The 21,668-nt window shown below is 37.2% G+C and overlaps 2 protein-coding genes across 2 annotated transcripts in view; both read right to left on the bottom strand.

The window, feature by feature from the left end:
• ap1s1 (adaptor related protein complex 1 subunit sigma 1) overlaps window positions 1–10,407 on the bottom strand; it is a 26,474-nt gene extending 16,067 nt beyond the window's left edge. The window contains exons 1-2 of the mRNA XM_050067003.1: window positions 10,242–10,407; window positions 1,421–1,599 (exon numbers count right to left, since the gene is read on the bottom strand). Of these exons, the coding sequence (XP_049922960.1) occupies window positions 1,421–1,599; window positions 10,242–10,244 (182 nt within the window). The 5' untranslated portion in view covers window positions 10,245–10,407. The remainder of the gene's footprint in view (window positions 1–1,420; window positions 1,600–10,241) is intronic.
• Window positions 10,408–13,790: 3,383 nt separating this feature from the next.
• serpine1 (serpin peptidase inhibitor, clade E (nexin, plasminogen activator inhibitor type 1), member 1) lies at window positions 13,791–20,710 on the bottom strand. Its single transcript, XM_050066970.1, has 9 exons — window positions 20,586–20,710; window positions 17,637–17,875; window positions 17,271–17,495; window positions 16,967–17,161; window positions 16,667–16,865; window positions 15,395–15,495; window positions 15,162–15,248; window positions 14,409–14,492; window positions 13,791–14,299 (listed from the first exon to the last, which is right to left on the bottom strand). Exons 2-9 carry the CDS (start codon window positions 17,872–17,874, stop codon window positions 14,253–14,255), a joined length of 1,176 nt encoding a protein of 391 aa, XP_049922927.1. The 5' UTR covers window position 17,875; window positions 20,586–20,710; the 3' UTR covers window positions 13,791–14,252.
• Between the last annotated feature and the right edge of the window lie 958 nt (window positions 20,711–21,668).

Genomic DNA, 21,668 nt, shown 5'->3' with positions numbered 1-21,668 from the left:
TATATATATATATATATATATACACACACACACACACACACACACATGTATATGTATATGTGTGTGTGTGTATATATATATATATATATATATATATATACATACACAGTGGAACTAGTTAAATATTCTTGACTGAGGGCTGACTGACGGGTTGGTTAAATTACTAGTACCACAGGTGTGTTAGCTTTTAACTGTTACCATTAATTATTGATTTAAACAATCTTAATAAAACTAGTAATATGAGCAAATTTGGGTTGTTTGGCTACTCGTTATGCCAGGATTTCTATATATATTTGATTTGGCCGCCCATGTACAAGGGCAATGTCCTTGCCACAGTGGGCGCAGGCTCAATTCCAGCCCATAGCCCTTTGCCACATGCCATCCCTTTCTCCTCCCCCTTCATGCTTATCCTGTCCTGTCCATTAAAGGCAAAAGCCGAAAAAATCTTTGAAGCATAAAATCATTTAATGAAAATGACCAGGGTCTCGCGGCAAAAAAACTTGAATTTGTGGCCAAATGACAAAAGGAGAAAAAAAATGTGATAAAAACAAAAAACAAACTACTACCTCCAAAAAAATAAGTCATGTAATCACTTGCTATAATAGTCATACTGCCAAAAAAATAAGTCATGTAATCACTTGCTATAATAGTCATACTGAATATTACAAAAATAGCTGCAAATGTTTTTTTTTATAGTTCTCTTCTTTAGTTTTATTTAATTAGTTTCAAAACATGGACTCCAATAATGTTGCAAAAAATCCTGAGTGAATATTGTAGCTCTCAAACCAGGCAATGTGACTGTAAAACAACATGTAAGCTACATCTTCTGTAAACACATTTTCAAAAACATCTGAATACATTCAACACATATTGTATGCATTTAAACAGAACGTTTCTCCATACTGCAATGCCATTAGCGCATTTGATGATGCATCTGATTGCATTTCAAATGACGTCGCATGTGTGACGACTTCTCATGACTCACTGTGATCGCAAGATCGCGATTTTTTGGAGGGACTGATTTTTGTGAATTTTTGGGATATTTATTTTAATTCATTATTTGAACTCATCCACTATATGCTCAGCCTGGAGGCTGAAAATGATATTCAGACATGCAAACAAAGTCACACTAGTGTGCACTTATATTTGATTTGGCTTTTGATCATGGCGAACTAAGCAGCTCATTAACATTAATGAAGTTGGCCAAACATCAAAATGAACCTCTTGGCTGTTGTCTGGTTTTAATATTTTCTTCAATAAAGAGAAAAAGAAAGTGAAACTGGTGTAAAAAGAGACCCATATTAAATAAAGGACCTCATTAAAGAAGAACCCCTCCACTAACATGGACACTTTTGAGAAAATACTTCTGGCTGGTCAGCAAAATAAGTGCAACATTGTGAGTTTATGATTTAGTCTTTACCTTTTATAGACGATCTTGAGGTCCCTCCATTCTAGGAAGCTGCACATCTTTGGTTTGCGGGCAAGCACTATCTGCATCAGCTCCCTGACCATCTTCTTCTTGTCGCGCTCAGCTGTGGCTGTGTACCACTTCTGCAGCCGCAGCTTCCCCTGTCGGCTGAAAAGCAGCATGAAGCGCATCTACACACAGATAGGGACAGAAACAGTTCAAAACAAGGGGAAGAACACAGACAGGAAAGCATTATTATTCATATATATTCCATGTCGATGAATCTGCCAATATATGAGAAAAAGGGATAAGTATTATTGCACCAGGACAGGAATTTCAAACAAGGACTACAACTGATGGTTAAGAGGTTGTTCTCTTTTTCAGTGTTCATCACATGGCAGGACTGAGTATCACCAAGTGCACATATGGGTAGGAGTTAGAGAAGTTTTTGATGAATAAAAGGAAGTATATCACATCAAGCCAATGTTAAGAGTTCAGCAATATGATGATCTATCTAGGAGGAAAGATGATAAGAACATTGTTGTTCCAGGTAGTGGTACTAAGACAACACTGTTATTTCTCATCACGATGACTCCATCAAAAAAACTCTGCACAGAAAAAAAAAACAATCACATTAAAAGCCTTCCAGCAGCTCCCTTTCATGGTAGACTTTTAAGGTGAAACATTTGCAAGAAGTGTGAGAAACATCCACCTACAGAGCCGGAGAGCCACCGTTACACACGCGCATGCACAAGTTTCAGAGCCACCGTATTAGACGTGCGAATACGCAAGTACCACACCCTTTTATGTAGGGATGGGTATCGTTAAGATTTTATCAATACTACTACTTTTATCGATACTCCTTATCGATTCGGTACTTTATCGGTATTCTTATCGGTTCTTCTTCATTTCTAAATAATTGCTTTTTAGAAAATATATTAATTCAAAAAGAATAAATTCAGAATAGGATAACTGAATATTTTGAATACAACTAAACATTTCCAGAGCAGCAACAGTAACTTTTACAACAGCAACATCACTATAATCATAATAATATTCCTGACATCACAAAACTGAGAGAAGTTTAGTTTTTATTAGTCACAATAAGTCATTCCACCTGTCCTCTGTCCTCCTGCCCTCTGTCCTGCTCCCTCTTTGCTGATGTGATTCACTGTGTGCAGGTAGCATTAGCGCTGGCAGAAAGAGGAGGGGCTGTTTGTCTCAGCCAGCAGCTAAGTTTAAAAGTATCTGCCCAATTTTAAGATAAGTGTCAAACTAAGCTAGTCTACATACAGACAGCTGTCATTTGAGCTTATTAGTAACAATTTGCTATTAGCTAAACTAGCGTGCTTGTGTAGGTTAGTGCCGGTGGATGAGAGACTGTGGATGGAGCATATTAAAATATCGCTGTCTGCATGTTTACATGTTTATTCTTGCTGAACACATGTATTGATAAAGTATTGGCTTCTTACTCGCTAAGGTTTAATGTCACTTACAGTAAAGAGAGTAGCTGTCGTCAGCTCGAGTAATTTTTGAGTTAACTTCAATTTGTTTCCACTGCGGCTGCCCGGCTGTTCACTGATTACCATGTTGTGTAGGCGTGTGCATGTGTTTGTGGATGTGTGTGTATGTGGAGCACTTCAGCCCCGGCACAGAGCAAGGATGAGGGTCTGCGGGATGATAATGAATTAAACTAAAATGAATAAAAATACAGATAAAGAACATACCGTCAGAGCTTATCAATACTACAGTCTTTGATAAGTTAGCCCCAGGGCTAATTTGGTACTGGGTTTGGGTACCCATCCCTACTTTTATGTTGTACAGATTGAGATAGCTATATGTTTAAGATTGTTGTTGTAAAATAATGTTAGCCTTATGTTCGCAATTGCTTGTTTAAAGTGGAAGTAGAAAACTTTTCCACTAGCTAGTGCACTAGCTCGCTAACTAACACTGTCTACTTGTCAACTTAATCATGGATTATTACAGAATATCTTAACTTTCACCGCTTTTTTTAATCTACATTTTTAAGTGGAAATAGACAGGTTTTCAGCTAACTTAGCTGACATTTAGCTGCGCAAGCTACTGCTGGCAGCCAGAAACAAGCAACTATGATTCACTGTCTGTTAATTGTCCAATAATTTAAACAAAGAACATGCTTTCGCAGCAGTTGTGCTAAAATGAACAATGTCTGACGTTACTCTATTCCGTTATGATCAGGGAGTTGAATCGTAGACGCTAGTTAGCGCTAGCATAGCTAGCTAGTTAATGTTGACTACTCCCACTACTGAGAAGAGATTGGATGAATTAAAAACTAGTTAGTGTTTGACTGACAAGGGATTGTTACACTCTGATTGGCCACAACACTCGCACATGCATACGTCTAAAATGGTGGCTATCTGGCTCTGCAGGGGGATGTAATTGGGAAGTGTTGTATTTCATTAAGACATTCCTCATAGAGAACATTTCAATGGAGACATACTGCACAATAGAGAATATCACACCAAACTCCTTTCAGAACAACTAAAGGTGGCCTGTTTTTAATTTTTTTTTATTTCCAATCAATGTCAATTAGGAATTGGAATATCAGTCAATACCTAGGCCTGGTCCAATAATATCATGGGAGACTCTCAATGAACTGCTAACAACCTGCAAGGCAAAGGTCATGAGAAGCGGTGGTAGCTAAACCCTTCGCGAGTTCATCTGCTATCATCGCGACTAATGGCTGACTACTGTAGAGTGTTTGAGACATTCTGAACATTAGCTGAGAATTTGAGGAAAATGATGACAAAACTGTACGACACTGGATTTTTTTGGAAGGAATCCTTCAATGTGGCTATAATGGATATAGTATTATAAAATGGAATGAGGTTAGCTTGCTATAAGTCTTGAGTTTGCAGGCTGTAGCCATTGAGAGTCCTCCATACAGCTGCATGGGACTGAGGTTGACATTAATATAAAGCAATGAAAAATATATTTAGGCCATGGGTGAGGTGATGATAATGTTGCTCTGTGTCTGCTAAATATGCAAGCAGGCAAGTGTATGCCAACACATTTGCTGTAACAACTTTATAAACTGGGTGCTATGCATAACTCTCTTAAATGAGCAGATATCTACATGCAGTTTGGTGTGATATTCTCTCCACATCTACACAAAAATTATGTACCGCAGCTAGTGTACACAGTGAACCCACATAAACCAATGATAACCTAATGTACAGGTCATTTTATTCACAGGAAAATACCTGATGGTCTCACTAATATCAACACAGTGACTCTGCCATCATCACAGCTTTAATAAAACTCTACACCTGACACAATCCTAACACAAATATACAGTACCACTTATTTTTACTTACATTTGCCTGCTATCTGTCTTTATCTCTGTATATAGTCTAAATGACAGAGAAACAGAGTGGAAGGTGTGGTTCCCATTTGTTTTACAGCAGCAGGATACACGTCTATTTGGTTAGTGCAAAAAAACGTATACATGTGTATACGATATATTAGTGATTTACAACTTCACATTTGACACTTATGACAGTAATGACAAACTGCTGGTAAGTCTCATCTAACAATGTTTTTATATCTAACTTATCACTACGCTGTAGCTGAAACCTGGAGGTCATTATTTTTAGAATTTATTTTGGTCTGCAAATAGAAATGAGAACATGTATTAATCTACAAATTCATGTAAATGAAGTCCCAACGTCTCACACAATCTGAAAATGTCTGACAATTAAATAGTACAGTGCAAAACATTACAATAAACTAATTTCACATAACTAAGACACTTCTGCAGTCCGAAAAAAGGTGCAGGCTGAAGCTACAGCTTATAACACCTACTATTTTAACAGTACATCATATTTAGCAATCAACAACAAAACAAGCCAAAACAGGCAAACAAGACAAAACATCAAAAAAAAGAATACAACACATACATACACAAAAAGAAAAAAAAACAACTAACAAAAGGCAACTTACACACTTTGTGCCCTGTTCTTCTACGTTAGTATTACAGTCCATTTTCATATTCAATAAATACATTATTTTTAAACTTTTGTTTAAACTTACTTAACGTTCTAGATGTTTTCAGTTCCTCACTAAAACTGTTCCATTTAAATGAAATACAATGTAGTTTGGCATTGGTTCTCACAAAGTTTTTTGACCATAAAAATACCTCTCAAAGCATGCTGACTTTCTCTTTTTTTAAATAACTTTTGGATACTTTAAGGTGATAATTGTTTGGGTTTTTTGTTTTTGTTTTAAAGTTGACCAAATCTTCAAATTCCAGAGTCTTTAGTTTAATAAATAATGAGTTTGTTGGTTTTCTGTATGAGGTTTTGTTCACAATTCTTATGGCTCTCTTTTCAAGTATGAAAATTGGATTTGTATTTGTTTTATATGTATTTCCCCACACTTCCACACAATATGCAATGTATGGCAGTATAAGGTGTATAATGAGGCTTGATTTATAAGATCTTTAACTTTATATAATATTGCAGTTGACTTTGAAATTTTGGCTTTGATATAATTTATGTGCAGCTTCCAGCAAAGTTTATTATTTATTATGACACCTAAAAATTTCATCTCCAATACTCTTTCAGTTTCAACTTAATTTATCATAAGTTTGCTGTTTCAGTTGGCTACACAATTACCAAAAACTATAAATTTACACATTTAATTTAGAGATCTGCTTTTAACACAACATTAAACTGCCTGCTGCAACCTCTGTGAATCGTGGTCCTTTTGAACATAAACAAAAAAAAAATCTTATTTTTTGTTAAACGTCAAAGTGCTATATCTTCTTTAAAAAAAAAAAAAAAACTGTGGAGTGTAAATGGCATACACACATCTTAACTGAAACAGCCAAGAGAGCTTGTTGTTCCACTGACTTAGTTAGCTAACCTACAGTTGGAGGGAAGACTGGGGCTGATTGGCACACAGCTATTTACTTGTCCTTTGAAAGTCACGGAAACACAAATGTAAAAATAGTTGTTTTCTTGTCCGGCACTCATCTACTGTGTTAAAACCCCCCACATCTGAACATTTTTGTTGAGAGTTAAATTTTACTTTTATTGTATTGAAAGTAGGGCTGCAAGATTAATCGTAATAAAATCGTGATCTCGATTCATATGCATATGCGATCTAATTTTTCAATGGCGGCGATTCTGCCGGCCCCGCCCGTGCCGGGAGTCCGGACATCATCTGCATGAAAACAAGCGCTCCCAACGATGCAGCGTTATACCACGTGATGCAGAGCGACAGCTGGCCGGCAGTTTGGAAAGCAGCGAGACAGGGGGGGAAACACACCGCTAACTGTAGCCTCAGTTTGTGCCTCATTCAGATCTGCTGGTAAAGTTGACTTAGCGTTAGCAAGCGTGATTAAAGACGGCAGAGAGGAAACCAAAGATTTATTAATTTTCTGTAGCAGTAAACACATGGGCCGATAACAAATGTGTTAACTATGCTAAAGCTTTACAAGCTATTCAGGGCTGCCGACGATAACATTAACATGACGAACAGCAAGGCTACGGCTAACAAGTTAATATACTGACACTCCTCAGACAGACAGACAGACAGACACACACACACACACACACACACAGACACACACACACACACACATATACCGGACAGCCTCTCAGTCCTTAGCCGCTAACGTTAGCTCATGTACAACACAGGTACCACACAAAAACTTTTAGAAAGGGTCATAATGTGTCTCTAGTGACTGTCAAATCGCCAGCAAAAGATGTTTACACTGCAGACACGGAGAACAGCTGCCTGCTCTCATGGGACAAACATCCTCCGAGAAGGAAGACGGATCACTCTGCTCTGCCGCCAGGAACACACTGGGAGGCAAAGATCCTCTCTGAGCAAGAGGGCTCACTTTGCTGCAGGGTTCACCAAAACGTTTTTTTGTTTGTTTTTTTTTAATAAATTGAACACACATTAAAGAACATACAAGATCCTGTAGAGAATTAATACATATAATACAATACAATAAACACTGTCAAATTAAATGAAGGAAGATGATTTTTTAAAGGCAAATAAAATATTGGGGATTTATGTAAAAATATACATAGAGACATATAAATAATTACATAATTAAAGATATGCAGGCTATGTTAGGTGAATACTCCTGTCAAATGCATGGTGTTGAAACGTTTAATCTTGACTTAATACCAGGCCTGGAATACCTACCTCAGAAAAATGTTGTTCAACATTGATATTATTGTTAAAATTGTTCAAAAGCTGTAAGAGAAGACAAGAGACTAAAGTTTATTGTTTTTACGGTCAGTGTCAGGCTGTCAGCTGTTGCATTTAAGCTAAAAACAGGAGTGTTCCCTCTCTGCTGACCAGAGTTTGTGACTTGTGTCTCTTGTATCAGGCACAATCATAGGTTTTGTTATTTAATGATATTTTTTTTATTATTTATTTATAATTTTTGTTAATTTTCCTTTTGTATCAGGAAATAAGCACAATATATCTTTATGTTGAAAAAAATCGTGAGAGAATCGTGATCTCAATTATAAGCCAAAAAATCGTGATTTTCATTTTTTCCAGAATCATGCAGCCCTAACTGAAAGTTTAAAAAAAAAGTGGTCTGTGGACTAAACATATAAAACTGTGTTAAACAGAAACATTATGAATGCAATACTTCTAGTTAATTGATAAAGATACATTAAGATAGTGCTGGGCAATAAAAATATAATGATGACTATCTCAATATAATTTTTCTTGATAGAAATGTAATAAATGTTCAATAAGTCTTCCATATAATTAAACCACACATACGCCCATAGAGGGGGTCGGTAATGCTCCTTAAACACCAGTTGCTACCCACCATTTACCAGAAGAAGAAGAAGGAGGAGAAACAGTAGTGATAGTAGAAGAAGAAGCAGATGAGATCGGCCACCAATACATACTGTAACATTATAATGTTACAACATTCAACAAGCTCATAAAGTTACTTTTAGTATGATTGTATTTGACCACAGATAACAGCACAGCACTACCCCACAACTGAATTCGCCAGATAACGTTAACTACAGTAGCCGTATAGCCGACTCATCTAAAGCTAATGCTAAGTAAGTGATGTGACGTGACATATTAACCAGCTATTTCATTACAATGATATCACAAAACGTGACTAACGGTAACGTGAAAACTTTCATACATTTCCTCGTCTCTAAACATAATTTCTGTCTGAGTCTCATCACAAAAGATTTTTACAGGCAATGAATGAACCATGTTACTACACGTCATCAAAGTCCGTCTTTTGTTACTGTTTTGATTGAGAAATGCACATGAATGCACATACTGACCACAGCTGAGATTTTAGTTTTATCTATTTATTTTGTTTCCACTGTCAGCTCAAACAGAATGTTTTATACCATCTGTAGAAAAAGTTTGACATGCTCCTGACCAGTAGAAAGATTTCTTACTGACATTATTTCAATTATGATTGTTTAGAATCTCCCTCAGATTTGCGAAATGATCTGCTTTTTGGTAAATGTTTGTCATGTTCTGACAATAAAGAATTTTTTAAACCGCCATTAACCATATGGTTTCTTCAACATTTACTCAGCAGCAAAAATCAATCATCTTTAAACTTGAAAGAAATAACTATTTGGCTTTTTAAATGTGATTAAAATGCACTCAATATTGTTATCGATAAATCAGTATTGCCTGATATGGAAACTTTTATCACGATAACATTATTAGCCATATCATCCAGCTCTACAACAAGACTAGGGATGCACGATAATATGAGCACGTCATCGGTATTGGCCAATGTGCTTTTTCTTAATTTGCACAAATGAATGAATATTACATACACTGAAAAGTATGAGAGCAACTTTTCAGCATACACTGAAAAGTACTGTGTCTCCATCTGCTGTTGGGCTATTACGATAAGGGTATGCATGCATAATATGATGTCAATTCCACAGAATAGACTTGATTTTCTCTACTAAAATGAAGGTGGATATACAGATATCAGTAACAGTTAACAGCTAAATTAGTTGTTATATATTGGCATATTGAAAATAAGCAAAAAAAAAATAAAAATCCAATATTGTGCATCCCTAAATAAGATGTGTTTATTCACAGCTGAGACCTTCACCTTTCATTTGCTGCTGGTCAGAAAATTCTAACATAAATTATATCAGAGAAGTACAGCAGAGAGTGAAAAGCGTGCCAACCAACCCCAGGCTTCCCTACATCTGCCAGCCACAGCTGTCATTATAGCCAATGAAATTAAAGAGCATTTGTGGATATTTACATACACTATTTGGACACATGTTTATTAAGTGTACTAATACATTTCAACAGTGACAAAATAATAGTTACTGTGCATTCTAATGTAATAATAAATTCATTGCTGGATATTCAACCTATAGGTTGGTAGATGGCAGTTAGAAACAGGCAGCTGAGTTAACAGTCATCTAACTGTCATCTCCATTGTTGACACTGACTAAAACCTGGGCCTATACTCATTACCTGCAACGAGGAAGCTCGGCTATTATTCAACTGTTAAATTTAGCATTGTCTGTCATGCTCTGTTTTAACATTACTCAATGTCATTGAGATACCATTACACGGACCACAGGCTAGTTAAAAGCTCTACTGAGTGTTAGAAAGTCAAGACTATTTTCCACCCTATGCGGTTACACGGCCTGTTAGCTAGCGGGCTATGCTGACGGAAGCCAGGTAAGTTAAAGGTAGCGCAGGTGGACACTTCCTGAAACCATACACCTTGCTAGCATTAGCTTAGCACCTAGCTCCTGCTCTCTTGTTTTAAAGCGAAATAGAAGCAGTAAGATTAACTTACCATTTGTTCGAATTTATTCAGATGCTGCGACGTTAGAAACAAACACTACGTCTACACTGCCTGGTCCACGTAAACGAATACACCGCAGCTAACGTTGACAGTGCATGTCTGTGTCAGATACAGTACAGTGGGTAACTGAAGCTCAGCCCATTCCCCTGCTTCACTGAGCAGTTCCGCCTCTACTGAGCATGCGTATGCTTTTTTCATTTTTTTTCCATCCCCTGGGTTTAGCCTCTCAGGTAACACATTTTTTATACAGCCTCGTCCTGATGCGATTAGGGGTTTTGTGAGACAGCTGTGTTGGAATGTCAGTTACTTATTTAATTACAATTTATGACATTTATCGAAAATTATATAGCTAAAATTATAAAATCGCACTTTTAAAATTATAATGGTGTTACAATTTCATTGCACTTATGAAATTATAACACCATTTATCTATGTATCTTCTGTGTGAATCAGTCATATACTGTCAATAACCCTGTAACACATCCATCGCTCTCATTATAGATTTTAATTTTTACACTTTTTAATGTTGCAATATTTTAATATGTACATATCATCTGTCACTGTCAATATAAATCCTACATGTTGTGTATACAGTATACACACATGTGCACATGCTGCATCTAGTAAATGCATTTTCATTTAGTATTTATTTTATATGTACCATTTGTATAGTTTACAAATTAGAGACCACTTTACTTGTATATAGACTTGTATTTCCTTTTAGTTTAATTTTATTGTTGGTCATTGGTTCTTTTTCCTATATATTTATATACTATTTATATATACACTTATATTTTCACATACTTGTGTACATAAAAATCTGTGTATTCTTTACATTATCTGTTCAGCTTTAAAGTCATTCTTCTTAGCTTATGTTTATTATTGTGTAGGGCAGAACAGGGTTGGTTGTCACATTCATAAGGGGTATGTTTCGAATTGCATACTTTTTCTTTTTTCTTTTAGTCGGTACTGCTGCTGCCCTTAAAAAGTATGTACTGTTGCATGCAGTATGAACACAGTCAGGAGGACATGCTACTCTCTCATCACATTACACCCTGAGCTTTGACCCTCTTGCTTTAATATCCATTACCTTGAAGATAAAACAAACACCACTTACCAATTTCCAGAGAAGGAGATCATCCCAGAGAGCTCTTTTGGTACTTTGCAATGTATGTAGTTTAACTTTAAAGTTATAACTGCACAGATTGTAGACTCTAGCATATTATATTTGCGACAGTTAAATTACATCTGCTGTTCTCTGTCATTGATATTTTTATAGTTATGTCCTGTTGTTTTTTGTAATATGTATGCTTATTTTGTTAACCTAAACAATCAATATTCCTATTATTACTATTCCACTGATCATCAGTTACTTGAATGCGCTGTCATCTGTCGCTGTGACTTCTCACAGCTGGCAATCAGCTGTCAAGCTGACATGTGTTTGCAGCTCAGTCAATGTCAATCAATCAATCAATCAATCAATCAATCAATCAATCAATTTTATTTATAAAGCCCAATATCACAAATCACAATTTGCCTCACAGGGCTTTACAGCATACGACATCACTCTATCCTTAGGACCCTCACAGCGGATAAGGAAAAACTCCCCCAAAAAAACCTTTAACGGTAGAAACCTCAGGAAGAGCAACTGAGGAGGGATCCCTCTTCCAGGACGGACAGACGTGCAATAGATGTTGTACAGTACAGAATGTGACGTATAGTCCATTGGGTAGAGGATTGTGGGGCAAAGTAGACAAAATGCTAACAGCATAGGGAGCATGCTGGCTTGTATACTGCCAAATCAGACCAGATGTAGTAGAACATCCTGGTATTTTTGACATACTATATATTGGGACATACAGAATTTTTTCTGGCATACTATATAGTATGGTAGTATGGGCATTGGAATGCACAGTAGATCTCACTTCCTAGAAGGTGTTGTTAAAGAATAACGGTACTGATTTTTTAAGAATTGAGGTCAAAGGTCACCTACTGCATCATATCAGGAGTAAGACACTTGACAAGGAGGTGAGAGGACTTTTATTGTTTTTGTCAAAATGTAAATATCCAGCTTTTATGTGTTTCTCTTCCAGGCTATTACACTATGGGTTTTATTCACTTTGAGAGTCCAAAGACAGAGGGATGTTGTATGCCTCTGAAGCTAATTGTGACTTCTTGGACTTTAAGACTTTTTAGATCAAATTGACACTGAAATCGAATTGAAATTACGATTTGTACAGCCCTTTAAGGCCTGCTTTGTGATTGGGCTACAATAAACTTTGACTTGAGTCATCTGTACAGCACTTTAGGTTGCCTTTGGGTATGAAATATGCTATATAAATAAATTTGCCTTGCCTTGCTTAGCACTCGGGAGAAGTTTCAGTTGGTTATTTTAACTACCAACTCATCAAAAGCCATGACCCAGCCCTTAAACCTTAACCCTAACCACTCAACAGCTCACAAAATTCAACAATTTTTCAAGGGAGTCTGGTGCAGAATCTGTCACAGAATCTGATGGGTCACAGATTTTGGTATTACAGTTGCAATCTGTAGCCTCACCACTGGATGCCATTTAACACTAGGCTTAGGGTAGATTTTCAATGTCTGGCTTGACTTTGAATAAAACTGCAAAGATGTTCATTTCTAACATTGAACACCCATGTTGTGAAAAGCTACCACTGGTTAGTGTCAGTGAATGTTTAATTTCCACCACAAAGAGTGGCAGCAGCAGGGGCGTAAATATAGACAGTGCAAGCAGTGCAGTGCAAGCAATTTGCATGTTTGTTTTTTTTTCTTTTGTGAAATAATCAGTAACAATTGATAACAAAATGATATGTTAATTTTACATAAACTACAAATAAACTATTTAAAACCTTTGATGCCGATGATTGGTAATATGTATTTTGATGCTGTCCAACATCAAGTCAGTATTTGATCATGTAAAAACACTATAAAATATACAGTGGCTGTTTCGATGCAAAATCTGGCACTAGGGCCCATCATAATAGCGTGCATTGGGGCCAATCCTAACTACCGTATGTCACTGGGCAGCAGTAACTTTTTTTTTTTTTTTTTTTAAATCGTAGTGTCCAAATACCAACACTTCATAAAGAGTAATGTATACTGACACGCTGTGGTGTGGCCCCTAAAAAGTGTAAAATTACATAAAATATTTAGCCTTAATAATAAATGTAATAATAACTTGTATTTGCTATTGTTTTCAACAACAAAAGTTTAAATACCTTGGAAAAAATGCTTACAGTTAAGACAAATTAGAGTGCAAAGGGATTTAATCTGACAGTGTTAGCTTTGCTTATAATCTGGTTATTTTATGGTGCAAACTAGATACTAGAAAATTTCACTTCACTGAAAGCTTATAGTTACATTATATTTAATCAGGGCTTCATTGAGTCTGCATAATTTAAAGTGATGAGTATGTGCATGTGAAGCATTGAAGTCATGACTTTTGGCTGTTTGAACACAAGAGGTCAGTGTTGACCTTCCACAGATCTCAACACCACAGTAATCACACATTGCAGCTTTGTAAAAACATAGTATTTTAATAAATATAAATATGGCCAAACACAAATGTAACTTTGCAACAACAAGGCAATAACAATAATAGACATTACAAATAACATTGCAAAAATAGATAGAAAAAATACAAATTTTTTGGTACTCATGCAGTGCATTGGTGCCTGTTGTGTCAGACAACAGTAAACTACCTAATCAGTTAACTTTCCTTCATATTTCTTTCCATCTCATCAACCTCAAACATTCAGAAAAATAAATTAACAGCAAACATATAAACTCTCAGTCAATGTTTCCAATGTTTGTCATGTTAGATCTGTGTATCCCTTTGCCCCAGTCTTCCTGTATTAAGCACATTATAAATAAAGCTTTCAGTCATATGAACCCTGTACAGTAGGTCTGGTGTGGTCACCATGTATATGTGGAGTATGAGCAGCAGTAGTCAGACACAGTGGAATGAAGGCGAGTGGGTTATCGTTCTTGAGGCTGGTTGAACTGACCCATGAACAGAACAGCACCTGGGATACAGGAAGTAAAACATCAGAAACACCGACTAAAGATGCTACCTGGATGGCTAGGCTGAATTCTAAAATGGGATTTCAAAATAAAGCATAAAAAGAGCGTTACCTGTAAGTTTGTGCTGAATGAGGAAGAGGAAGGGTCGGTCCAGAGTAATCTCCTCCACTGCCATTCGAGAAAACATCACAGCGGCTAACGGAGGGAAGTAATGAAAAACAGGTCATTGTTTTTGCCTGAAGCCCCAAATCCTTAACAGTACTCCTGAATACACCCTGGCCTTGTCTCAGTTTTGGTTGTTATAATTTGATTAAACACAAAATATATTTAGAAATATGTGCTATAACCCTAACCCTATTTTATTTGCTAATCCTAACCCTGAAAGTAAAGTTACACAGGTAAGGTTTTGGAAAGTAAAATTATGTAGGCTAGATAAGGTTTATTTACACAGGCAGGGTTTGGGCAAGAGAAGTTAAATATTTAATGTTTAGGAATGTAAAGTTACTTAGTCAAAGTTTAGAAAAGTAAAGTTATGTTGGTAAGGTTTAGGCAAGAGAAGTTATGTGGGTAAGATTTAGGAAAGTTAAGTAACGTAGGTAAGGTTTGGCAAAAGTCACATAAGTAAGGTAGGAAGGCGTTGCTGGCTTTGACTGTAGCTTCACATAAAGGATAATTACATAGATCTGGCCATCATTTTGGGTGTTTGTTGTGTTTGACTCAGCTATTCATGTGGTGAGAAAACTTATCTTCTAATAGGAGACCTAATGCAATGATTAGATAGAAAATGTCCAATCCCTCTACATTAGCCTCTCTCTAAAACACTGAAACTCATGAGTCCAATGCTTGTATTAGTAGTGGGCCTACCTGTTGCTGCTGCTCCCTTAGTTCCTCGCTCATTCACCTCAATCTTCACTCTCTGCAGAACCTTGGACACACACAGCCTCTCATCAGCTGCAGGGCAGAAACACACACAGATTAGATACATCTGAATGCACTAAATGCAAAAATGCACTAAACTTATTGTAGTTTTTAACATGCTTATATGGAATGGTGAACTTCCTAACAAACTAATTGTTTTTCCTAAGAGGTTAACTTACAAGTGATGCGTGTGAAGTCAGCAGTAGCCAGGTTAAACATGTCTCCCAGACCCATGTTAAGCAGAGCAGTCTTCAAATCCACCTCAGAGTTCAGAGAAAACCTGCGAGAACACACATAGATCCTCAATTACCCTCTTGGCAGCCACATAATAATCAATATGACACAAAAATGGTAAAACATTACTAGTATTTCATTCAAATAATTTCCAGAGTATCCTAATGTAACTGTTCGTATGATATGATATCTAACAAATTAGTACCCAACGAATTAGTGCCACTACCAGTTAGGCTAGGCTTAGGAAAGGAATAATGTTTAGGCATCATCATGTTACGTACTTAATGTAAAGTTACGTAGGTTAGGTTTGGGAAAGTAGAAGTGTGTAGGTAAGGTTTAGGCAAGTGAAGTCACATAGGTTATGTTTAGGAAAGTAAAGTCATGTAGGTAAGGTTTAGGCAAGAGAAGTTACGTAGGTATGGTTTAGCTAAGAGAAGTTATGTAGGTAATGTTTAGGAAAGAAAAGTTACATAGATTAGGTTTAGGAAAATAATCATGGTTGGGCATTGTCACGTTTTGTACTTAATGTAAAATTACGTAGGTAAGGTTTAGAAAGGTAAAGTTACGTAGGTAAGGTTTAGGCAAGAGAAGTTACGTGGGTAAGGTTTAGGCAACGTGGGTAAGGTTTAGGCAAGAGAAGTTATGTCGGAAAGGTTTAAGCTAGAGAAGTCACGTAGGTAAGGTTAAGGCAAGAGAAGTTATGTATGTAAAGTTTAGACAAGAGAAGTTATGTAGGCAAGGTTTAGGCAGGAGAAATTGCATAGGTGAGGTTTAAGCAAGTCAAATTACGTGGATTAGGTTTAGGAAAAGAATCATGGTTGGGCATTGTCAAGTTATGTTCTTCAAGTTAAGTTACGTAGGTAAGGTTTAGGCAAGTTATGTTACGTCGGTAAGGTTTAGGCAAGAGATGGTACGTAGGTTAGGTTTCGGAAAAAGAACATGGTCAGACGTTGTCACATTACTTAATTAACGTTAAGTTCACTAAGTTTCACAGGACACAAATACCGGTTTTCTGGGGAAAAGTCCTGTGTTTGATTGACCCGTCCACCATCCAACCTTGCCCCCCTTCACAATTAAGTTACTGGCTCATGATGGCTTGGGACATATACAAATTCTGGTGCATTACTTTTGGTAGGTATACATACGAACAGGTAATGAGAACAGCAAATAATTTCATGTGAGCTACCCCACAAACTGTCTGATTCTGTCTCCCTCACCTGGGCATGGCCAGCTGTCGCTTGACATTCCTCAACTCCATTCTCCATTGCTTAATCTTCTGGCTGCTCAGATCTGCACTGAGTATGCTCAGGGGAACTTCAGGCTCAAAGGGTGACACCAGGAGCATGCTCATTGAGTCCCCCTCGTATGGGACCTCAATAACATCATAGTCCACCCCATCGGCAGTCACAAACTCACCTGTTGATGAAGGAGAAGGAGATAGATGTATTAAGTGACACACAGTCTGTCATCTATGTCAAATATAGATAAAGTGCACTGGTTCAGTGTGTTGAACCTACCATAGCTGAAGCGATTGGTGAGTCTCATCATGTGCACGGGCACATTGCTGCCATTGGCACAGTGGAACATCCTCTCCTGTGTCAGTTTGGGGTCAAAGGGAACCTTCCAGAGGCCCTGGAAGTGGAGGGCATTCAGGAGGACCAGGCGGGTCTCATCAGTCAAAGATCCAGATGCCAGGAATTCTGGGATAGCACCTGCAGAAGAAAAGATAGCAATGAAGTCACAAAGGATTCAAAATCTGCAAGCAAAGAAAAACAAAATAATCCTGCAAATGACATGCTGTTAGCTGGATGGTGTGAGTACCTGCAGTGTGGTCGGAGACCCATGAGTTGATGACGCTGACTGCCTGGTCTGGCTTGGTGAAGTCCACCTGGTTAGGGTGGGTCTGGAAGGCCTTGGCCAGGGCTCGGCGGTATCCCTTCTCCAGGCTCATCTTCCTCTCCACCATGACACCGCTGGCTGTCTCAACCCCCTCCTCACTGGACAGGTCACGCTGCAGGAGGCGCTGCACCCGAGACATCCCTCGCTCTGCAGGGGAGGCAAGATAAGGGTTTGTTTTATGACTACACCAGTGGTAGCCTACACCAACATACCTTCCTCTTCCCATGCACAATCTACCCAAATAATTCACAGATCTTCGGGATTTAGTGTCTCTAATCTATCACTTACCTTGCAGAGAAAAGCCCATAGCAGCAGTTAAAGCTCTGCGGGTGTTTCCAGCAGCTCCAAGCTGAGCCATGGCCAGCACAGAGGCCACGCCGTACGGAGACAAGGCCACATTCTTGTCTGCAGAGTCCTGAGCCAGCTGTGAGAAGACCTTCAAGCCAAAGTCAGTCTGTTTATCTTGAAGAGAGCCCAGCCCCACTCTGCTCAGTGTCAGCAACAGGAAAATATACACACAAAGCATCCTGGGAAAGAAAGAAGAGAGTAGGTGTGAGTTGGATCGTGGTCTGTTTATATTCAGACAGTGGAATGAGACACCTTAAAGTAAAACCTTTTATCTACTTAATATTTCATTGGGGAAAAAAGGGAACATTTTTTTGCCGTATGCACACTGTCACTGGCATCAGTAACACCTCATCCTAAAGGAGAACAAATTACGACAAAATGTTGCCCCATATGTTCTCAGCATGTGAGTGTTTCTGTTTCTTGTAAGAGGTGGGCACAGCACTGCAAAAGACTCTAAACAGCTCTTAGATGTTTTCAGTCAGACTTAGGGCGTTAGAAAAGATGCCAAGGATATTTTTTAGCGTCAAGACAGCAATGATGCAGTGATACAGGAAATGTTCCCACATCAGTAGCCTCATTTTTTTTTTTTACTTTTGTGCATTTTAAATAGGTTTTTGTTTTGAAATAGGGAGAAAAATATGTAATCACTGTGGTGGTTCTGTGCCTTTTTGTAGTCATTTTGTGTTTTCTTGTGGTTGTTTTGTGTCTTTTTACAGTCGTATGGGTCTTGTTGAAGTAAATCTGTATTTCACTGCTTTGTAGTCATTTTATGTTTGTTTTTTGTATCTCTTTGGGGTAATTTTGTGTCACTTATAGTCGTTTTGTTTCTCTTTGTAGCTATTTTGTGTTTGCTTGTGGTTTTTTTGATGTCTTTTTGTAGTTATTTTGGTCTCTTGGAGGTAATTTTATGTGTTTTTTTGGTAGTTTTGTGTTTTACTGTAGTAATTTTCTGTCTCCTTGTGGTTGTTTTGCCCATTTTTGAAGTTATTCTGTGTCTCTTTGTGCTCATTTTCAGTCTCTTTCTGGTCAGTGTACATGTTCATTTGAGTGACATTTTGCAGGTAAAGGCCAGGTGGCCCCCTACCACTCTGGGCCCCTGAGCCTGACCCCAGTAGGCCTATTTATTAATCAATCCATGGTCCTAAGTCAAAAAGGTTAGGGCCAGCTGATCTGACTTATTTAATTCTTCAGAAAACTGAACAATTTTACACTGTTGAACTAACCCTTTAAATTTGGTCAAGGCCCAGATGAAGTCATTGACCTTGCAGCTACATTGTATTACATGTACGTACGTGACTCATATTGGATGTGAACGCATTCACATCACTGTGTTAACTGGAAAATCTGTGTGTGTCAGTAACATTGGCTTTCCATTGCATATATCAATAGTGTATGGTACACTGTGGTTACAGCATACTTTACATACTGTAGCAGTAGTGCCATAGACCTGCTTCTGAATCACAGGTCGGTGCCTCTGTTTGCATAAGCGATCACATCTACCTCTGAACACACACATGCTTTCACTGATCACCACAGAGAGCAACACACAGCAGTTGTGCAATATTCTATAAACCACTGGACCATGGCTAAAGTAAACTGTGTTACCTTTGTACTTGGTTACTTTCCACCACTGTTAGTATTAAAAGAGGGTAAAAAATATGGGTATGAAAGTACTAACTCCACCACCTCAATAGGAATAATGAATCCTCACTACTTTTTTGGGAATTTAGGCATTTTTTTCAGACGATGAACACATGAGTATCATTTTTAGCTAATAGATGTCCTTATGAAACTTTCCCAGTTCATTACTCACCACAAGACAATTATTTTCTGAATAAAATGTTTTCTAAAATTGTGTGTAAATATGCAAATGAGTCACTATTTAATGAAATATGTTCTAATTTGCATACATTTCCAGAACAGAAATCTGAACAGTGGATAAAGCCAGGTTCAAAATTCTTGTTTCATTTTGTTGTCATATCAAGAGTCATAGGTTATCGCTCCATAAATCAAAAAATACTGTCAACAGCCATAAAAAAATTAAATACATTTTTGCCATGTTTTTAGGGATAAAATATTGGGAAATCAGGCTATAATGATATATGAGTAAACCCCTCTGTAGAAACCTAGGAATGAAATGGGAAAGTTTGGTGGATGCAAGTGCTACTGAAGTGAACATTTTTGGCTCATCAATAATTATTAGATTTTCAAATTGTACCCTTTGATGTTTGAAATTAAAGTTAAAATTTCTTGTCGTGCATGCTAGTTAGTTCATAAAAACAATTTATTTTCAGCCACATTTTAAAGTTGATGTAGAATAAAGTGATTTTGATGAAATATCGCTATTTTAATCTCAGACTTGGTTAAGTTTCGCATGGACGCATTTGTCACACATAATGTGTGCTAGGACCATTGGAAATTTTAAAATCCAACAACCATTCCTGTTTTTACAGTTTCCAGCTGTGAAAAAATGTGCAATTTGTTCAAACTCTTGAAGTTTTCTTTAAAGATCAGCGTTAAACAAAATACAAAATACAACCATTTAAATTTGTAAACCCCTCCCTTAAGCCAAAAAAGAAAAAACCCAAACATGTTGCTCCCCAGTGCTTAAAAATATTTTACATGTCTCCTATTTTTTTGCACCCCCCCCCCCCCCCCCATAAGTAATGAACAGTCCCTAAAAACAATAAAATAGTAAAACAGTGGTATGGAGTTGTACAAAACCTGTCCAACTATTATTCCTTGTGATGTGTTTTTGTTCATATAACTGCAATGCAAAGTAACACTTTCATCAAATTGAAGACATTTGTAAGAAAAATGTCTTGACTTTGTTAGATTTGTTACATAATTGTGATTTTAAAAGCTCTGAAGTCCAGTTGTGTTTCTTACCTTTTGGTTGAAATATGTCAGATGTCGTTCAGCGGCTGTATGTAGTTTCAGCTTCTGTCTGCTGCTGCTTGAGTCTGAATGACTGAATGAGCTTCTTTCCTGTTATATGCAGAGCTGCATGCTCTCAAGCCCCACCCCCCACCTACGCACACACACAGAAGTTATTAGACAGGATGATGTCATCTGACACTGTCTGGACAGGCTTCCTTTTCATGATCACACACATCCACTCTCGCCTCCCTCCCATTCCCACCACTGTCTGTCTGTTTTGCTCAAAGCATGACGGAGCATATGGAAAGTCACTTAACTGTTTTCCTTGTCTCATTCAAACACACACACACACACACACACAAACACACACACACACACACACACACACACACACACACACACACACACATACCACTCCTCTGGCATGTGCACAAAGGAACGTGTTTTCAGGAAAAGGTGCAGTTTGTGTTTCTCCCGAACAAATGTCTATCAGCCTGTAGAGGAGACGAGTGTAATAGTGGTTTAGTGTGTAATGTTTGCCTATCAAGTTTCATTTTGTCATGAATAAGCCACAAGTCAACTTATAAGAAGTGAAAGTGAAACTTGTTTAATCGTGTTTCATTAACGAGTGTTATATATTTATGTATGCATTTAAATTATTTATTTCTCTATTTATTTATATAAAATTTTATTAATTATTTATTTATTTATTTGAACATTTATTTGTTTATTTCTTTTATTATATATTTATTTATTATTATTATTTTATTATTTTCTCACTAATAAATGGTTATTTATAACCTTACATTGTTCATCATCACAACATAACAGTATATATAGGACACATGTCCACAAACATGTCCAGACAGTTGCTGATTTTGATCAAAATGATGCCAATTTTAGAAAATTATATTTGTTAAAGTTGTTGCTTGGTTGTTTTACCTTGATAACATTAACATTTGTCAGAGTTGTCTTTTGTCTGTTCAATGTATAACAAATCTTGATAGGAAAAAAGTATTTCTTAAAGTAAGGTACCAAACAATTAATTTTTTTCATGTGGGTACTGATTAAAACTCAGATATCTACACTATT

The sequence above is a fragment of the Epinephelus moara genome, chromosome 17, assembly GCF_006386435.1.
Source record: "Epinephelus moara isolate mb chromosome 17, YSFRI_EMoa_1.0, whole genome shotgun sequence".
Taxonomy (NCBI): domain Eukaryota; kingdom Metazoa; phylum Chordata; class Actinopteri; order Perciformes; family Serranidae; genus Epinephelus; species Epinephelus moara.
Note: the sequence above shows the minus strand (reverse complement) of the source record. Positions and strands in the feature narration are given on the sequence as shown.